Source organism: Phodopus roborovskii, unplaced genomic scaffold (genome assembly GCF_943737965.1).
Source record: "Phodopus roborovskii unplaced genomic scaffold, PHOROB, whole genome shotgun sequence".
Lineage (NCBI taxonomy): Eukaryota > Metazoa > Chordata > Mammalia > Rodentia > Cricetidae > Phodopus > Phodopus roborovskii.
In genome coordinates, this window is record NW_026125554.1 from 5,457,702 (window position 1) to 5,478,009 (window position 20,308).

Here is a 20,308-nt window from a genome sequence, read left to right on the forward strand (position 1 = left end):
TTGAAACTGAGGTAGCCACAATGGCTTTCCTAATAGGTGACTCTTGGATGCCCTTGCCTGCCCTCTAGGGAACCTTCTGGAAAGCCTGGCACCTGCTCAGGCCAGCTCTAAGGGCCCTGCTGCCTGTCAGAGCTCTCTGGGGTCAGGAGTGGGGAGGAGTTGGCAGGTGAGGGTACCCACGGGGCTGACTGGTGGCTCTGGGGGGGGCAGGGCTTTGGGATGGGGTAGCTTACTGGGGACAGGCCGCAGAACATCTGGGATAAGGGTCTCCACCAGCGCTTGGTACAGGATATGGTCACAGCTGCGCATCCACTGCAGGATCGGCTCGCATCTACACAGAGAGATGAGCTTGTCCTTGGGGAGGAGGGTGACTTCTGGCTCCTCATCGCTGTGGGAAGGGGAAGGGCACAGGTGAGCCCAAAGTGATAGGGCAGGGACCACACAAAGCACAGAGGGAACCGGGCTCACAGTCCCTCTGTGTCCCCCAAGGGGCAGCACTGTCTGTTCCCTATCTGCCTGTGACTTGGGTAACGCATGTCACTGCAGTTACTGGGCCAGGTCACAACTTGGTAGGACAGGTCCATAGTCCTGACTCTCAGGAGCCCAAGGCAGCAGGATGACCAAGCTATGCCCAGTGTGGGCTACATCAAGAGAGCAGGGGGCATGGCTCAGGGTAAGAGGCCATGCCCGGCATATGCAAAGGCCCTGGGTCCCCAGAACTGCAGCAGAACAGGGTGCTGTAGAGGAAGGCGGTGGCAGGAAGTTTGAGAAGAGGAAGTCTAGGCAATGTCTCAGGCAGCTTAGACACATGGAAGGTATCAGGGGTTGGCTTGGGGTTAAATTGGGGAGCATATGGGCTGAGTCTGCCCTGTCCTGGGGTTGGGGTATCACCTGGCAGGCAGCGAGGCACGGCCATCGCTGGAGGTGGCCTTGCAGTTCCAAAAGGATAACCACAGCTTCTCAATGTACTGAAACTGGAGGTTCATGACGACATCTAGGGTGGCCTAGGAGCAGAACAGCCTGTCAGGGGCTAGGCCTGGACATGTGCCTGGTGCTCTAGGCGGCTATGCGGTTTTCTGAGGTCCCCAGAGAGGCTAGTGAAGAGAGAATGGGAGAGGGCCTGCGGGGGCACATGGGCTCTGGGCTCCCTCCCATAGCACACGGATCTGACAGGTGGGGTGGGTCTGGCCGAGTAGGGCGTCACCTCACAGTGCCTGCGGTACACCAGCTGCAAGGCCTTCACATCGTGAGGGCTGACACTCTCCTGCAGCAACACACTGCCTAGGTCAGGTGCCGGGAACTCTGGGAAGACGTGGGATACATCTGGGAAGAGACAACACATACCTGTTACACACAGGCTCTGGGGGACACAGGCACAATGGCAGCCCTGGTACAGTGGCCATATAGTGACTGTGTCAGTTCCTTAGGTGTTCATCCGGACAAGCACAGCAATGTCTCACAGACATTACCTAAGCAGGGACAGGCTGGGGTTGGGTTTGGGCTGGAGTAATGCATGAGGCCTCGAAGGGTCCCACCCACAGTACTGCAGACCTTTCACCCCATCATTTGGGAGGACCAGGAAGGTATGGTCATCCTGGCCTATGGGAGGGTCACTAAATTGCTCACATATTAGTTGTTGTTTGGGCATGCAATGATCATTCTGGAATCCCAGAGATGTCAGGAAGACGGTTCCTAGACCTTCCTAGAAATTACTACATGACAGAGCAGGTTCCATGCTCACCTATATACTGCTGGTGATGCTGGCCCTGAGTGGCCATGGCTTGCTCAGGTGTGCCGTGCAGGTTGCCATGAGCACCACTGTCTCCAAGGCTCTCTGACTTCTGGGTTGGCCGGTACCTGGTCAGGGGACATGGGTACCACTGTTGAGTCCTCAGCAGCACAGTCTGGGATGGGAGTACAGAGTGTGTGCGGGCATGCGTGTCATCTTTCATAGTGGTCAGAAGTATTCGTTTTCTCCCAGTGATGGGAACTGAACCTGTGGGAAGTGTCCTAAACCCAGACAGACCTCAGCCCAGCATCAGAGCTGTTGAGCATGAGGCTCAAGCGGCAGGAAGCCCTCACACAGCCGCCCCCACCATCCGGCTTTAGAAATAACTAACCCCCCTTTCATGGCTCTGTGACTCTGCTGGCTCCAGGGACTCCCGAGAGGAGGACCTTGCCCTGTGTCTTATGTCTGGCTCATGTGACCAAGCATGGTGTCCATTCAGGTTGCAGACTTCAGAATGTTCTCCATTTTCCTGGCTGAATGGTATTCTAGTAGTGGGCAGTGTTGACTTGTGTTGAAGTCACCTATAACGTGTGACTTCAGTATGATTTTCCCTCTACAGACTGATGATTCTAGATGTTTCAATACTGTGTGGAGATTCTGACTTTTGATTACTTTGGGCTCTATCTACTACAGACGCCACGTAGATGCACAGCGGGGGAAACACACACAGTTAGCCTCCTAGACTCTGCTGGGAGAGCTGGCTGTGACAGTCACCCAAGGGCACTGAGTTGGGGCCTCCTGGGGGAGGGAGAAGGTACCTCTGAGGTGCATATGAGCTACCTGGGATGTCCCTTGACAAGGATGAAGGCTTCCTCCTGTCTGCTGATTATGGAAGGAACCAATGAGGGGTTGGGGCATGGTCAGGGTAGAGCCCCTGCCTAGAGAATCCTCCAGTGAGGGGCTGGGGACATGGTCAAGGGTGGACCCCTGCCTAGAATATTTGAGGTCCTCATACCTCAATAAAGTAAAACAAAGATAATTAGAGTCTGTGATTCTAATTACATCATCTTCTGGGGGAAAATGGAAATATAGACACCCAAAAAGAAATGAAATGAAAACAAAGGAAAAATTAGTGTTGCCAAGGTCTGGGTGGGAGGGAGGCACAGGCAGAGGAGAGGGGATATTTAGGCAATAAAATTACCTCATTCAACAACACATGTCACTGTGTAACTGTCCAAACATACAGGAGGCTGAGCAGAAGACGCATGGAATGTCTTGTCTTATCTGTCATGTTTGGGGATACTGTGGCGGCACCCTAAGTCTGGGGCTGTGGGTCTTGGCAGCCTGGCTGCTGTCACTCACCTGGGCTTCTGGTGCGTGGGCTGTTGCCTCATGGCCATGTACTGTGTGTCTTCCTGCAATCGGTTCAGAGGTGAGTCTGGCTTCAGGCGGATCCCATAGTAATGGTACTTTGAGTTGCCCCTGGAAACGAAACATCACAGGGTAGACACTGCACGGGGACATTCCATCCATATACAGTGGCCTCTGGTGGAGGCATCACTCACTTTAGTATAATAAAGGCTCACAATAAGAAAGTCAGGCCAACATCTGCCTACTTATTATGATTATGACTGACAATTCTCCGGTCTCCCTCAAACACCTGTCTCACAGCTGGCCTGGGATGCACTGTAACCCAGGAACCTGCGTACATGTCCTGAGAGCTGGATGACAGATGTTCGTCACCACACTGGGCTCCAAAACCCCATCTTGGAAAACGGCATATCTTAGGAAGCAGCCAGGAGGAGGAGGTGCCTGCCATGCTCAGGGGATGACACACAGATGAGCCCCAATCAGGAAGCTGCACTCCCCTGGGAGTGGGGAGAAGGCTTCATGGCAGAGGTGGCTGTCCTGTCACTGTCCCCCCCCAATGCCTCCCTCCTTCATCTGTTCCCAAGGAGAGCCTGTAGTTCCTGGGGACTGAGGGTCCCCTATCACCTGAACCCACTTCTGCCAGAACACAGTGACCCCAACGCCAGCGACTGTCCAGCAGGCAGGTGGCCAGCTGTGCTGGTGATGCAGGCTGGCTATCACAGTACTTGGAAGGCTAAGGCACAAGGATTGAAGTTTTCAAAAGAGAGCTACGGCTAAGCTCACTGGGCAGAGGGCTCACCAGCACCCAAGGCCCTGGATCCCATTCCCAGCACACCTGTCACCTAGCAAACAGGAGATGGAGACAGGAAAAAGTCCAACCTCATTACATACATGGTGAGCCAGGGCCTCAAGAGACTTTGTCTTGAAGGAAAAAAATAAAAACACTTGCTGCTCAGGGGAATTTCAAATGGACAAAAAAAGTGGAGTGAGTCTGGCATGACGGTGCATGCCTTTAATCCTAGTGCTCAGGAGGCAGAGGTGAGTGGATCTCTGGGAGTTCAAGGACAGCCTGGGCTACACAGTTAGATCCTGTCTAAAAAAAGCCCAACAACAAAATTAACAAAATGAGAGTGAAGCCCATCTCTTCCAAGTGTCTCCGCATCCCCACTCTGGCAGCTGGAAGTCATGAAGTCTGCACTGTGGGCCTGTGGACACTGGAGAGCCGTAGGCCACTGTCACCCACCTGGTCCCCAGGCGCCGTGTGCGCAGTCCCATGAATACAGAGCGGATGAGCTTGCCGAAGGAGGCGGCATTGACAGGCTCCAGCTTGTGGTCCTGGCAGTGGCGCAGGTAGTGGTTGTACAGGGAGCTGCGGGGCAGACTCACGCCTTCTGCTGTCTCATAATTATCCAGAAGCCACTGGAGCTGGAGGACAGATGGGCATCAAAGGCCTGGGGTCCCAAGACAGCGGCTCACTTCCCTCTGCTGGCAAGGGCAGTGACAGAGCCACCTGTGTAGCTCTCACAACTGTCCCCTGAACACATGCCAGTCACATCTGTCCATCCGTCCATCCATCCATCTGTCCATCCACCCACCCACCCATCCACCCAACCTCCCACCCACTCACTCACCCTCCCACCTACCCTCCCTGGCATCAATGCACGCATCCATGCATCCGTTCACTCATTGCTTTCATCCATGTACACTTTGGCCTCTGTGTTCCCTGACTTCTTTTTTTATGAGTCCCCATATGATGGAAACAGATCAGGCCATGTGTCCAGGCTGAAACATGCACATACCATCACATACCCGAGTACACCAAAGTCTCCTAAACCCACTGTACAGTGACAGATTTGATGCAGAAACACACAACACTGGATGGAGTCTTGTGCTCTAGGCCACAGGTCACTGATGGCCTGCTGCCCCAAACTCCAAAGCCAGAGGGCTCTTGGTAAAACCCAGACACCCAGGGAGGGTCTGATAGTCAGCAAAAGGCACAGGATGAAGCTGTGTACAGAGGCCATGGCTTAGGGAGGTGCAGACAATCTACTACCTGCTCCCTGCTGTGGGTGTTGCCACCCTCCAGTCTTGATTCTCTCTCAGACGTTGGTCATGTGACCTGGCCCAGTTGCTACACTGTGACTAGGTGTGAGCTATGATGCTGGCCAGGAGGCTCAATCCCTCTGCTTGTGGGGCTACTGTGGCTTGTGAATGAAGGCTGTTGCCTATCCAGCCCCTCCCAGCCTGGTGCCCTTGTGCCCATGCTTGTGCAGCCCCTTGAACCCAAACTGGGCAGCATCACTCAGGGCAATCACTGTTAGGGAACAGGCTCACAGAAGCATGGATACATGGCTGGGTCCCTACTGCAGAGGGGAGCAGGTCACGATCCTCTATAAACAGGGTGTTTACTCAGAGAATTCCTTCATGGGGACGGGCAGGGCGTCCCTGACACAACCACCACACACCCATGTTGCTTCCCATTGGCCTCCCTACTCCTGGGTCCCTTCTCCTTCATCCTGGGGATATACTCATTGTGGATCAGAAAGCCAGATCAAAAGGCTGCCCTAGGGACACAGCAGAGGCTCTGCCACACTTGCAGGGTAGCTAGCTGAGTGGACAGAGGCTGGGTGCCACACTGTGTCTGGAGAGAGCAGAAGGCCCAGGCACGTTTTTTCTGGCACCATGGGACCAAGAGAAGACTCACAGCCTGGGAGAGGTAGAGGGCTGGCTCTAGCTCTGGGCAAACAAGGTGGGCTTCGAGGGATTGAGTAGGAGTTGGCCTTCAATGCTGCTAACTGATCAGAGGCATGTGGATCTCTGAGGACTGAGTTAGGGTCATCCTACTGCCCTGCTTACTCAGGCCAGCAATTACACCCAACTCTTCTGTCACGAGCCCGCGATGGCTGGCGCTGGCCAGGGTAGCAGGGTAGCAGACCCTCGGCTGTGCTGCGACTCAGGAGCAGCCATCCCCGCTGTCTGCACCATGCAGGTGCTGTGCACCAGCTGTCCCCGTCACCGCAGAGGACAGTCTCTTGTCCTCATTTTCCCAATGGATAATTGGTGACAATTTAAACAAGGAAGCAGGCACAAGCCTCTGACCCCCCCAACTCAGGAGGACTGAGACTTGGGGGCTCTCTTCCCCATGGGGATAGGGATACCTAACAGTTTGCCATCAATGTCCCCTTCTGACTTGCTGAGTACAGTGTCCTTTCCTCCTCCCCATCTTGATACAGATCTTGGTCACTTCAGAGCCTTCCATGGGTCTTCCATTCGACAGAACCCTGAGGACCCTGGGGCCAGTGCTGAGCCATGCAGTCATTTCACTCCGTGGGGAGCACAATGCTGCAGTGTCCATTACTGTACAAGGATCCATCAAGAACTTGGCTCTCACACATCAGGGCCACTTGGACCCTTGAACTCCTTCTTACATCTCTATGGGCAGGGGCATGGCTGCGGTTGTTCACGCTGGGGCCCCAGGACCTTAACGCGACACTTTAGGTCTAAAGCCACTTGTCTGTAGGAGACTGCAGAGAGGCTCTGGGATGGAGGCTGCAAGTGTCCCTTTCTTTGTTACCTGATTCCAGGTCTTTCCTGAAGGCTGGAGAGCTTCTGCAGTGTGGAAGGAGAGTGGGAGGGAGGGACCCGGGGTCACTGGATGGGGTGTCAGGTCTAGTTCTGGGGCTCGGCGTGAGAGTGGGGGTGGGACTCACGGGATGACTCAGCCAGCAAAGGAGCTTATCTCTGGGACCCACGGGGGAGGATGAGCCAACTGCCACAAATTGTCCTCTGAGCTCTGCATGCACAACAGGGTATTCCCCAACAAACAAAAATAATTATTTTAAAAGGGTGAAGGTGGCATGGGGCTGGGGTTCACGATGACAATGCTAACTGGGCCCTCGAAGCTACTGCGTTGGGGTGGGCTGAAACACCACCACTGCCACTGCTGCAGGGTCCAACAAAGGCATTACGCTGGCCGGCTTTTGTCAACTTGACTTATCTGAGAAGAGGGACCCTACCTGAGGGACTGACCCCACCAGACTGGCCTGTGGAGCATTTTCTTAGTTAATAATTGATGGGGAGGGCCCAGCCCATGGTGGGTGGTGCCATCCCCAGGCTGATGGTCCTGGGTTCTATAGAAAGCAGGCTGAGGAAGCCATGGGGAGCAAGCCCGTAAGCAGCGCCCTCCATGGCCTCGGCATCAGCTCCTGCCTCCCTGGATGACAGAGAGTGGCCCCAGTGAAACAAACCCTGTCCTCCCAGCTTGTTTTTGGTCGTGGTCCTGACTATGCCACTACTATAGTGGGGTCTAAGACAGCCACCAACGACCATGTGTTGGAGGTCAAGCACAGTGTTACTGGGGAGATGACAGGGCCTTTAAGGGGCAGCGTAGGCCAAGAGGACTTTGGGTGGCAGCTGCTTCTTCCTCCCTATTTTGGCACTTAAAGGTGAGTGTTGGTGCCACATGCTCCTGCCACTGTGTCCTGTGTGGCCTGGTTCCAGCTGGCTGTGGGATAGCTTCTAAAACTGTGGGCTAAGTTAAGCCTCTTTTCTTCTAAGTGGATCCTCCTCGGATGTTTGTTACAGTAGGGGAGAGCTGGCAAGATCATTTCTGCATCTCAGGTTCAAAACAAAATGCCTCATCTTTCCAATTAATCCATCTGGCCCATTCTTCTGGCCTGGTGGTATGGAGCACTTTATGGACAGTCAGGGTGACAGGGTGGAGCTGAGGGAGTCCCAGTGCTGGCTGAGCAGAGGCACAGTCTCAGGAGAAGCCTCCTGCCCCAGGCAGCGGGGCTGCTCCAGCCCTTGAAGGGTGGTTGGATGGGTGGCCATTTCCAGAAGTTGCTCTAATGACAGCTATGGGTAGAGCCGTGACTTCTCCAGGGCCCCTTCCCTCCAGATGCTGAGGTGCCCAGACAGAAGCATGGGGAGATACATGGCTCCATAGTGATGGCCAGGCAACACCCAAAGGCCACCAGGGACGCCTGTCCCTGGTGGTGCAGGTCCCTCTGTCTTTAGTTGGAAGGATCAAGAGATGGCCTGAAGTGCTGATGCCCTTACCCTCCAGAAAGCCCAACCAAGAGCCATCGTGGCCACAGCCAGCCCTGGACATAAAGGCAGACCACCAGCAGCCCTGTCCTCTCCCTCAGGCACCTTCTGAAAAGATCTCATCTCTACTTCCCTTGCTCTATGTCATCAAAGCCCCAAAGGCTAAAGAGTGCTCACCCTGGTGAATGCTGACCATGGAGGGAGCAGCCTGGGGTCCATCTGTGGACACAGGTTACAAAGCAAGCTCTCCACAGCCCTCAGTGAGCACTCTGTGTGGTCCCTGCACACATTCTGGATGTACTACAGACACAACAACTTGGGGGCTCTGTCTCCACAGATGCCCCACCCCCCACCCTGAGGGCTGTTGGGGATCACATTCATTTGCCTTCAGCCGGAGCCTGTGGCCAATCCCAGGCTTCCCCTCATGATGTGACCTGGGTGATGTGCGGCCCTTCCCTCAAACATGCTAAAGGCATGTCCTTTAGCTGTGTCCCCTTGGGCTGTGGCCACAGGAGGACACTGTCTAGCAGTGGAGGGTGCTATTCATCCTGGAGGGGTTGGGCCCTAGTGGGAAGAAATGTCCCTGTCATTGCCTCCTGAGACAGTACACTTACCATGGACTGCCTGGGACAGCGCTAACCTTGTAAGCCCTCAAGACTTCTAGACCTCTCTCTAGATCAGCATCTGTCCCTCTTCCACAACAGTCCACTGTGAATCTGGACCAGCAAGAAGGCTTTGTGGGGGTGTGAAGGGGTCACAGAGTCAAACTGGACAAAAGCAAATGTTAGAAGCCTCAGGGTAATGCAACCTTTGGGGGCCGTGTCAATGGCCACAGCCCAGTCTGGCTTTGGTAATGGGTCTTAGTTTTGGAAAGCCCAACCCAATCAGGTGTGGTGGTGGGCTCCTGTCATCGCAGATCTCAGGGGTCTGGGACAGGAGGATTTTAAGTTCAAAGCCAACCTCAGATAGACAGTGAATCCCAGGCCTGCCTGGGCTACATGGAAATCTGTCTCAATAAATAAACAATAAGTAAATCAAATCCCCAACAGTCAGGCCTGTGATCCACAGGAGGATGTGGAGTTTGGGCCAGCCTGGGCTATATAGCAAGGTCCTGCTTCTGAAAAAATAAGTAACAAGACATGGAGGGGCTCACACATTGGACAAGAGGCATTTGTGGTGTTGGAGTAGACAGAACATTCCTTCTCAGCTTCCCAGGACAAACACTGAGCCCTCCCCTCCTCCAGGCCCAGAGGCCATGCTGTGTCGTACCAGAGAGCTCATCTCCCACAGAGGCCTCCATTGCAGAGCAAACTCAAGAGTGCCTGCCGCCTGCCCCCCGTCTCACATCCAAATCACACAGTTAAGGGCCTTCACGGCAACCCAGTCAGCCCAAACCACCTTCCCCTTTAAGAAGTTGTATTTCTGCTTCATTATTTTATTTTTATTATCACTCCTTTGTGATAATATATCACTCCTTTGAAATAAAATATTATTTTATTATCATTAGTTCGTGTGTGCAGGTAGGTGTTTGCCTCCATGTGAGTCTGTGCACCATGTGCATGCAGTGCCCATGGAGGCCAGAAGAGGGCATGAGATGCCCAGGAAACGGAGGTAGATGGCTGTAAGCCGCCACATGGGTGCTGGGAACTGGACTCAGGGTCCTCTGCTAGCCTTAAATTTGCTGTGTTGTGGGGGTGGGGGTGGGGGGTGGAGAGTGACCTGATCCTCCTGCCTCAGTCTCTTGCATGCTTGTGACAATGTGAGGTGTGAATCACCACACCTGTTTCGTGATGTTAGGAATGTCATACTTGGCCCCCGAGCTCACCCCAGCCCATCTTTTCTGTTTTGGGACAGTCTTATTATGCAGCACAGGCTGTCCTAAGATCCAGCACCCTCCTGTCTGGGCTGACAGGTGTGACCACACCAGTTACCTCTGCTGAACTGGTTCTTCTTAAGATCTTACCAGTCTACACGTCGTCGAGAGACAAGCCTGGGACACAGGTGTCATCCTCGGGCCTAATGCCCATGCAGGCCCTGACTTGGCTGCTTCCTCACTGGCTAAGGCTTCTCCTGGGAATGTTGCCTAGCATTTTTCCTCTCCCTTTAACCTCTTCAAGGCTGCATCATGTCACTTCCCTGGGCTTTTCTAACATCTGTGGGCACTCCAGACAGAGCAGGGTGTCCGGGGCCCCAGCACACTTACATGGCTGTTGAGCAGGCCGCCTTTGTGGGGGGCGAGGCCTTCGCTTTTTTGGAGAGTCTCAATCGCCATTTCAAGCTACGTAGATGTGTACAGAGGCAGGACAAAACCAAAGAGGTGTGGGTGGGGTGGGGTGGGGTGGGGTGGGGAGAGAAGGAAATCAGATGGTTAGCTGCAGGCAGCTCGTACCAGTCTCAGCCTTGCATTAACATCCAAATAACAGCACCAGCTAGCAGCAGGGGGGTTAACCGTGAGGTGAGTGAAGCTGTGGCAGGCTCAAGGGCCTGCACCACGCACCTAAGCCCAGAGCCCAAGACAGTAGCAGAGAGAAAAGTCTGGTGGCTGGCATCATATCCCAACACAGGATGCAAGGCACCCAGAATGAAGCCGTGCACGTGCAGGCTGAGGCCAACAGCAAGAACCCTCCTCAGTCAGTCTCATTATTCACTTGTGTCGGTATTTTATGTGTGTGTGGGTTTTGTCTGTATATCTGTCTGTCAGTGCACTGAATATGTGCCCCGTGCCTGCAGAGGCCAGAAGAGGGTGTCCAATCCCTTGCAACTGGAGTTATAGATGGCTGTGAGCCACTATGAGGGTTCTGGTACCTGAGCCTGGGTCCTATGTAAGGCCAGCCAGTGCTCTTAGTCCCGGAGCCATCATCTCTCTACCTTATTTTTTGACACAGGGTCTCTCACTGACTGGCTAGCAAGCTCCTAGGATCCTTCTCAGCACTGGGGTCACAGGCAGGCCCCACCATGCCCAGCTTCTTATGTGGGGCTGAGGGGTCAGACATCACCCACTGAGCCCTCTCCCCAGGCCCCGGGACATTAGGTGACTCTGAGCCCTGGGCCATGGGGTGCTGCCACAGTGCACACCTCTGCCTGATGATAGAGCAAGGGAGAGATGGATACGGAGCCTGGGAAAATGAGCAGGCACAGAGTGGGCTTTTGGGGGAATTTGGGCCGAGGACCTGGGTTGAGTGGAGGAGGGAAGACTTGGAGTTATGGTGTCTGGCTGTGGCAGGGGCCACCATGTGTCTGTATTGAACATGACCTGGTCCTGCAGTAGGAGCTAACATCAGCCAGAACTGCAGAGGCTTCAGCTGGGTTTCGGTTAAGTGCAAGTGGAGTGTCTCACTCACCAGGCTCCCTGGAAACATGTTCAGGATAGAGGGACAGGGTGGGCGAGAGGGCTAAGTGGGTAAATGTTCTTGCCGCCAAGCTTAGAGACCAGAGTTCAATCCCTAGGACCCCCATGGAAGGAGAGAGGCCACTCCCACACGCTGTCCTCTGACCGCCAAAGTGTGCCATGGCACCTATGTGCACACACACACACAATACATACAGTGTGGTAAGAAAAGGCAAAGGGGTCACAGGGCCTCTGTGATCTCCTTACAGTAACACCTAGGTGAGCCAGGACACAGCACAGAGGACACCACAGGGCATGGGCAGGCAGAGGCCAGGGTCACCTTCTGCTCCTATCAGCACTGGGCACAGGAGGACAAAAAGACAGAAGCATGCCAGAGGCAGAGGAAGGCACTGAGGGCCTGGTGGGCAGCAGGGGTGGAGGGTGGCTGTGTGAGTGTCCATTGAATCAACCAGCAGGCAGCTTTTTCACACTTCTGGAACCTTCCATGAGGGACCCAGACAGCCCCTGGCTCCAAGGAACCCTTCAAGATAGCAGTCTGTATGCAGGAGGTGGACAGGGAGAGACAGGAGGTTTGAACCCTGAGCTGAATGACTCCATCACACTATTAAAAACTACTGAGACTCCCAGTAAAAAAAGAGCTGGGGTGGGGGTGGGGGTGGGGGTGGGGGTGGGGGAGATTGTGGTTGGCTCACTGGCTTGTGGGAGCTGAGGTCAGAGGCTAGGACTCTTTCCTGGTTGCTTTCTATCTTATTTTTTGAGACAGGGTCTCCCCACATACCTCTGCTAGGCTTGCAAGTGAACCCCAAGGATCCTCCTGTCCCTGGCTGGGATGACAAGTGTGTACCTCCATGCCTTGCTTTTATAGGACCCGGGGATTGAACTCAGGTCCCCATGCTTGCTCAGTAGGCACCTTATACACCAAGCCAATCCCCAGGCCCTATATTTGTCTGTCTGTCTTTTTAGAGTTGAGATAGGGTCTCAGCATGCAGCCCCAGCTGGTCTGGAACTCACACAGATCCTCCTGACTCTGCACCACACCTGGCCAAAATTTTATTTTTAAGGACTATATTTAGCAAGCTAGATGTGTGTGTGTAGGAGGGGGCACCACTCATCAACCCAGTGCTTGGGAGGATGAGGCAGGAGGGTGGCAAGTAGGGGGCCAGCCTGGGGTCAACGGTGAGATGTATTTCCCCTAAAACAAAGCCCAAACCCCTCAAACAACAAAAAGGAACTAAACCTGCCCCACAGAATTTATGGTGGAACAATTAAATCTATGTTTTCACTCTTTTAAAAAATAATTGGTTCATTATAGTTCACAAGTAACAGCATTTAAAAATAAAGAATAGCTGTCTTTTCTGGTTATTAAAAAACAAACAACAAAACTAGAGGACTTGAACATCTACATCTGCGTGTATCTCCTCCACCTCAGGTTCTGGAGGGTGGCAAGGACTCCACTCTGCATCACTGCCTGTTCTCCCAGTTTAAAGGGACAGTGTCAAAAGAACCCTGTCCTCACAAAAATAAACAGCTGGGCAAGGAGGGCCTCTTCCCTATCCCACCTCACCATGCCACAAGTCACTCTATCTGACACCACCGTCGAACTCCAGAACTGGCACGTCTTAACATTTAGCTGCAATATAGAATCCTGACGCCACATCTGTGAGCTCCCCACACGAAGTCAACATTTAAAACACACTCAATATCAGGAGCAAGGGCAAAGTCAGGGCCATCCACCCTTCCAGGAAAGTGGCGGATACACGAGCAGAACTGACGAGAACCATCTCAACTCTTCTCCAAGTAACAGAAAGTGTACAGCAATTGGTTGGACCCTTCATCAAACAACAACGAGGACAGCAGCAGAAAAAACCACACGTGTGGTACCTGGGGGGCCAGTCTGTCAACACCAGCTGGCTCGTGGCTAGCTGAAAGACTGCAGTGTTCACCATGACAAAGAATACAGACTTCACAGTGACCCAGAGAGGGCACCACACAAATGATCAGGGTTAACTGCCATAACAGCAAACCCGGGAGGATGGAGGGATGGGGCAGCTACAGCATCCACATAGTAATGCTGAAGATACCTTTTCTACATAAAATTATAAGGCATCCAAATAAAGGAGAATACGTCTGTACACAGACAGAGTTGACAGCGCTGTCCCAAGGGCCTAGGACGATAACATTGGTTTATGACTTAAGTCAACTTCACATGCTCAAAGAGCTAAAGAGAGTGTCCTACAAAGAGCAGAAGGACCCACGAGAATGGGCCCATCAAACAGAGACAGCCATCAAAGGGGAAAGAGCAAGGAATGGAGACCAACTTGAAATCCGAAGACATCATGTCTGAAAACATCCCAGATTTGATGAAAGACATGAATCTACATATTTAAAATGTTCTCCATTTCAGATTGTAAATGATAGTAATAACAACAACAACAACAATAACAGCACTTGGGAGGCAGAGGCAGAGGCAGGTGGATCTCCATGAGTTCAAGACCAGCCTGGTGTACAGAGCGAGTGCCAGAAGAGGCTCCAAAGCAATACAGAAAGCAACAACAACAATAATAACAATAATAGCAAAAGAGTTGAAAGATAAAGAATAAAGTAGGAAACTGAAATATCTTCTACCCCTTTAAAGTGTGTATTTTTAGGTATCAGTGTATGTGTGTGGGTGTGTGCTCAGGCACATGAGTGTAGTTCTCACAGAGGCCAGAAGAGGGCGATGGGTCCTTAGGAGCTGGAGTTAGGTGGTTGTGAGCCACCTGACCTGGGTGTGAACCCAGTCTTCTGCATGAGTTTTAACCACTCAGCATCTCTCCAGCTCCTAAATTTTCTATCTTTAGTATTAATGTTAATCTCTTTATAACATAAAGACCATTTATATTCAACAACCAAGATCTCCACCAAGACAAGTGGCACAAAGAAACGCCAAGAACAATCACGTGATTTCCCCTGTTCTCTTCATGTGTGTGGGCAGATGCATGTGTGGGAGGCCTAACGCTGGCATTGGGAATCATTCTTCATGCCTCTTCCGCCTTGTTCACTGACGCAGGGTCTCTGAGTTCAAACCACAGCTTGCAGATATGGCTAGACTTGACTGCAGCTTGCTCTGGGCATCCCGCCTCTACCTCCCGAGGCTGTAACGAAGGGTGGGCCCCATGCCCATCCATCTGTGTGGCATTTATATGGGTTCTGGGCATCCAAACTCAGGTCCTCATGTTCGCAAATTAAGTACTTTAGCCACAGAGCTGTCCCTGACTCCTTTAAGACACACTATGGATACACTGCTGTTTCTGGGGGTGGGGGTCCGTGACATGACAGCCATATGTGGAGCAGGCTACCTAAGCTGATAGCATATTATGGAAATGCTCTTGGCTGTGAATATTACGCAGGAGGCAAGGAGGTCTTGTGGTGTCACATGCTGCCAGACTCAGGTGCTGGTGGCCAGGTAAATGCAAACAAGAGTAGCAAGCCTTGGGACCTCACAACCCTCAGGAAGTGAGTGGCCTGATGTCACACCTGTCCTCAGAACTGGGTGCTGGGGTCATTGTGGACATGAGAAGAAAGAATGTGTGGAGCTGGTATGAATGTTTGAGCATGTGCATGGTATGCACATTTGCACGTTTGTGGATGTGTGTGTCTGTACACGAATGTGGAAGCCAAGGTCCAACATTTTAGGTTGCTCTTCCACTGTATTCAATGAGGCAGGCTCTCTCAGTCAAACCCAGAGCTCAAGGATACTGCTCATCCCTAGGGAGCATGCTGCAGGGACCCTGGAATTGCATGTGTGCCTCCCCAGCACTCATGTGGAGTGTGAGGATTCGAATTCAGGTCCTCACGCTTGCACATTTAAGCACTGAGGCATCTCCCAAGGGCTTCAATTTAAATGTATCTGATGGGACATAAAGCTTTCTCCACACTCAGGAGCAGGAAGACACTTATCTGGCTCAGCCATAAACAGACTGCTCAAGTAATGTTCAACCACAGGACAAGCACCCTGTATTCCCAGCTAAAAAATCACCACCACAGAGAGGCTTTGTGACTTGCCTACCAGGATGGAGAAAATAATAATAATAAAAAAAAATGTCAATGGCTCCAAGTGCCTGCAAGGAAGCAACACTTATTCCCCGACAGGTGGCTAAATGTACCACTGGGAAATGGGGAATGGATGGGTGGCTTCGAATGAAGTGGACCGCACAGCACAACCCACTTGGAGGCGTTTACCACCCCTAACCCCAAAAGGGGAGACAACAGTGGACTCATGTCAAGGGGTCTTGAGGGCCAATGCTGAGGACAGGAGGCCAGCCCCAGGGGCAATCACTGACTCCACTTCTGAAAGCCCACCAGTGTCAAACCACAGCGACAAAGAACAGATCGACAGCTGACAGCATTGTAGGTGAGACTTTTGGGGGACAGGTGGGAGCATGTGTGCCATGAGAATTCAGGAACCTACACACACATAAAATCCTACAGGGTTCTGCATCAGAACGGGTGTGACTATGTGGCAATTTAAAAAATGATAAAATAACAATATACATAAAAAACTGAGACACAGCTGGATACTTGGGAGGCTGGGGCAGAGGACCGTGGGGATGAGGTCAGCCTATGATCGCCTATACTACAGGGGACGTTCCGGACCAGCCTGAACTACACAGCAAGACCCTGTCTCAACACCCCTCCCCCCATAAAACCCCCAAAGTCCAACTCAAGCTATATGTAAGGCAGTGAACTCAGGAGGCTGAGTCCCTGCAGAGGCGCATACTCTTGTTGGGGGCAGGCTCCCAGGGGCTGCCTCTGAAAACAGTAATGACTAGGACAGCAAACGGTGCCACCAGCAGAGGCTCTGCTCCCCAACGTTCTCAAGGCCCTTGTCTTTCCCTAGTGGGAAAATGGGGTAAAGGTCCCAGCATGCTGCCGGCCGTCTTTGTTCATCAGTGCCTCAGCTTCGACAGGACCATGACCTGGTCCTTCCTACTCCCCTCCCCTCCTGAAGGATGCCAAGGTTAGCAGGGCTACCCGCAGTTGCAGGGCCTTTGTACATACCGTGGCAGGTGAGGAGCGTGCAGTGTGGGCCAGGGAGTGTCTCGTGCTGTCCATGCCCCCGTGGATGAGGTAGGCTCCTGCACCAGAAACGATGGGGGTCCCTGCGACATCCATGGTGATGCCCACCATGCCATGAGAAGGGACTGCCGGTGGGGACGAGGCCGCCACTGTAACTTGAGCGCCACCTGGAGTCTCAAAGTAAGAAGCCGCACTGCTGGGGGCATAGAGCTGAGGGTCTGGGTTGTAGGCATAGGCTGCTCGGCTGTGGGACAGAAAGTGCCAGCATTTTATAACAAATAACAAGCAAGTAAAACAGCAAAAGGAAGAAAGAAGACTCAGAGCTGCACTTGCACAGAACCCAGGTCCGGTCCCAGCACCCACTTGGCTCACAGCCACTCAAAATCACCTGTCACTCCAGCACCAAGGGACCTGACGCCCCCTGCTGGTCTCGATGGGCACTGCATTCACGCACACTAAAACAGGAGCATGCAGACACACAAACTGATGTGTATGTATCCCCAATAAACACAAATACACACACAAAAGAGACAGAAGAAAGAAAATTCTAGAAAGTTCCCGAACTTTCTTAAAAATTGGAAAATAAGCTTTGTAAATGGCCCAGAAGGAAAGTTCCCAGGCCATTGCTCTCCAGGGGACTGTGGTTTGGTTTGATATTTTTATCGAGTTTTCTAGAATCCAAGAGCACAAAGGCCTGTGGTTCTGAACTCGGACCTCAGGTCAAGGAGGGACATGATCAGGCAGGGAGAACATGCTCAAACGTTTCCATAGACTCCATAGAGAGCAATGGAGTCCAGCGCCCCATAGGGAGCACATACATGGCTCCGTTGGCGTAGACCGCGTCTCCACCTTCCACGTACTGCACCTGCGCAGGGTACACGTGCTGAACCTGCAACGACACGTGGGTGCATGTCATACAAGGTCTCGCTGGTAGGTGCTGCAGCTAGAGTCCACAGGCATGGAGCTTAGTGATTAATGTATGTACCTAACTATCTATTTAGGTAGGTAGATATTTATTTATCTCTGAGGCAGTCTCATGTAGCCCAGGCTGGACCTGAACTATGTAGCCCAGGATGACCTTGAATCCATGACCCTCTACTTCTGTGGCAGCTAAGCAGCTTCTGTCCCACACAGCTCCCTGTTTCAGGTATAGCAGCGGGTGTGTGGTCCCTTTCTTGGGTGCGGAGGCGGGGAAGGCGGGGCCCACGCTGGAAACAGAGGCGAGCTGGACAGAGTTCGAAGGGGGATACCAGTACCCGTGATAGCACATCCCCCAAATCCTACCTCCACCTCTCCCACCCCACCCCATCCCCGCTGCCCCCACACCCCTCTCACCTCCCCCACGACTCCCTCTCCCACCCCTTCCTCGGTGGGCGGATGTCCTATAGTGGATGTCTACCATGTTGTGGCCCAAACTTCAGCCTCTCCCCACCCAGTCTGTGGGAAGCCATCTCAGCGGCCTGGGGAATGGCTTTCTGGGCTCCCAGACTACAGCAGCCCATCCACAACTTGGGTGCTCTGAGCTCTGTGTGGGGTCTCCAGGGACAGGGAGGGGGTAGAGGAAGCCTGGACCCAGCAGGAGATAGCTCAGTGGGAGCTGAGGCCTCCCCTCCCCACCCCAGAGTGGGGGAAGCTTCTGGACCCTGCTGATGTTGTGTGCCCTCTGCCTACAGAGCCATTGGCCAGGTCCTGGTGACCCCTAAGAGACCCTGGTGACCTTCACTGGTCTTTCACATAGTCACTGTTACCCACTCCTTGCCTGCTGCCAGGCAGCTCCCTTAGGACCAAAGGCAACTTAGCCCTGGGGACTTTTTTTTTTTTTTTAGGTTTTTCCAGAGTTTCACTGTGTAGCCCTGGCTGTCCTGGACTCGATCTGTAGAACAGGCTGGCACCAAACTCACAGCAATCCACCTGTCTCTGCTTCTAGACTGCTGGGATTAAAGCTGTGCACCACCACTGCCTGGCAAACCCTGTGCCTTTTTGTACATAAAGTTTTATCGGTACTCAGTCCCTTCCTCACACAATCCTCCAGCTATTTGGCTGTTGCAGAGCTTCAGGTAGCTTAGGACCACCTGGCCTGCTGCAGCTGGCACTGTGCCTCTGAGAACAAAGGAGAAACCACTCTCCTCCACTTGTTGCATGTGTCTGTGGTAAGTGAATTTTATTCTTTTAACAGAGCTTCCAGAACTTTCTGGTGACTGCAGACACCACTGACAACAGGAAACAGCTCATAGGCCAGAGACTGATCACAGCTGCCAGATGCCCAAGCTGTGTCCTTACCTGTGGTGGCACCGCCTGGACTCTGGGGAGGGTGAGTGGCTGCATTGGGGCACCCTTGGGAGTCGAGCCTGCGGCTTGGACCAGCACCCTCTGCAACAGACAACGGGGCAGTCAGACCCACTGGAGGCAAGCACTGGGGAAAACCCACTCAGAACTATTGCTTGGCTGTCCCCCTCCTACTGCAGCAGCACACAGGGACCCGTGGAGACGCACACACAGGGACTCATGGGGATGCAGAGATAGGCAGGCACACAAGCCACACACATGTGGGCACATACAGAAACACCCCATTGGGAATACGAAGTTCAGGCCCAGGAGCTGGGATGAGCAGGTGGCTCCTCCTCTGCAGGGGACCCAGGCCTGACCTGTCCTTCACTGGTGAGCAATATCTTGCCTGTCTTGGATGTAAAAGAAGACTAAATGTGGGTGTGGAGGCATCTGGGGGAGGGGAACACAGGGGACTGTGACCCTCCACTTTGTAAGTGATGCTGAGAGAATGAGTGAGGACACACTGTCCTCTAGTGTTCAAGGACGTCACTGCAAGCCAAGCAAGGTCCTGCCATGACTGGCTGGGCCTGTGGGTGAGGGACCAGCCATTGTGAGCTACAGCTAGACAAACACCACAGGGACACAGGCCACTGTAGGGACCCCAACACACGAACATAGACACACACCGTGGTGTCTGTCTTCACGCTGGAGTAAGCGGGACTCTGACACTCACAATACGGAGAGACCTTAAGGACAGACATGGGTTTCCAGGACAGGAGAACCCAGAGACAGGAAATCGTTCAGGACAGGGAAGGGGTGCATGGCTGCTGACTGGGGAAGACCTGGGGGACAGGGGTGGCAAGTAGTGAAATATTCTGGAACTAGAGAAAAAGGATGGCTGAATTCTGTGAATACAATAAAAACCAGTCTAGTCTCACATGAGCCATTTTATGATGTGTCAATTATGATGTGTCAGCCTCAATTAAAGGGTAATGGGGGGGGGGGCGGGCTAGAGAGACGGCTCAGCAGTTGAGAGCACTGGCTGCTCTTCCAGAGGTCCTGAGTTCAATTCCTAGCAACCACATGGTGGCTCACAGTCATCTAAAATAGTTCCGATACCCTCTTCTGGCCTGTAGGCAGACATGCAAACAGCACACTGTATACATAAATAAATAAATCTCTAAAAAGCAAAGGCTAATTAGGCAGGGGTGCTGTGAAACTTGCACTGGGTAAAGATCTTGCTGTACAAGCTGAGGACATGAGTTCAAATCCTAGTACCCACACAAAAAGCCAGTGTGGCTTCGAGTCGCTGTGGCCTCAGTATACAGGAAGAGACAACAGGGCCACTGGGGCTCGATGGCAGGCCATATTTTAGGGATAAGGTGGAGAGGGAAAGGGCCCTTTACCTGGCAACCACATGCTACGCACAGGCGTGTGTGCCCACATACAGCATACTCCCTCCCACTATGGTGGCACACCCCTGA

General features: G+C 52.9%; 1 protein-coding gene across 5 annotated transcripts in view; it reads right to left on the reverse strand.

Moving 5' to 3' along the window:
* Rfx2 (regulatory factor X2) overlaps window positions 1-20,308 on the reverse strand; it is a 58,185-nt gene that overhangs the window by 7,487 nt on the left and 30,390 nt on the right. For 3 of the 5 annotated variants that reach the window (XM_051177636.1, XM_051177635.1, XM_051177637.1), the window contains exons 3-12: window positions 18,837-18,926; window positions 17,375-17,445; window positions 16,539-16,800; window positions 10,353-10,427; window positions 4,344-4,525; window positions 3,092-3,211; window positions 1,742-1,857; window positions 1,205-1,323; window positions 892-1,004; window positions 234-388 (exon numbers count right to left, since the gene is read on the reverse strand). In XM_051177636.1, the coding sequence (XP_051033593.1) occupies window positions 234-388; window positions 892-1,004; window positions 1,205-1,323; window positions 1,742-1,857; window positions 3,092-3,211; window positions 4,344-4,525; window positions 10,353-10,427; window positions 16,539-16,800; window positions 17,375-17,445; window positions 18,837-18,926 (1,303 nt within the window). The remainder of the gene's footprint in view (window positions 1-233; window positions 389-891; window positions 1,005-1,204; window positions 1,324-1,741; window positions 1,858-3,091; window positions 3,212-4,343; window positions 4,526-10,352; window positions 10,428-16,538; window positions 16,801-17,374; window positions 17,446-18,836; window positions 18,927-20,308) is intronic. The other 2 variants (XM_051177638.1, XM_051177639.1) reach the window with 2 other exon arrangements.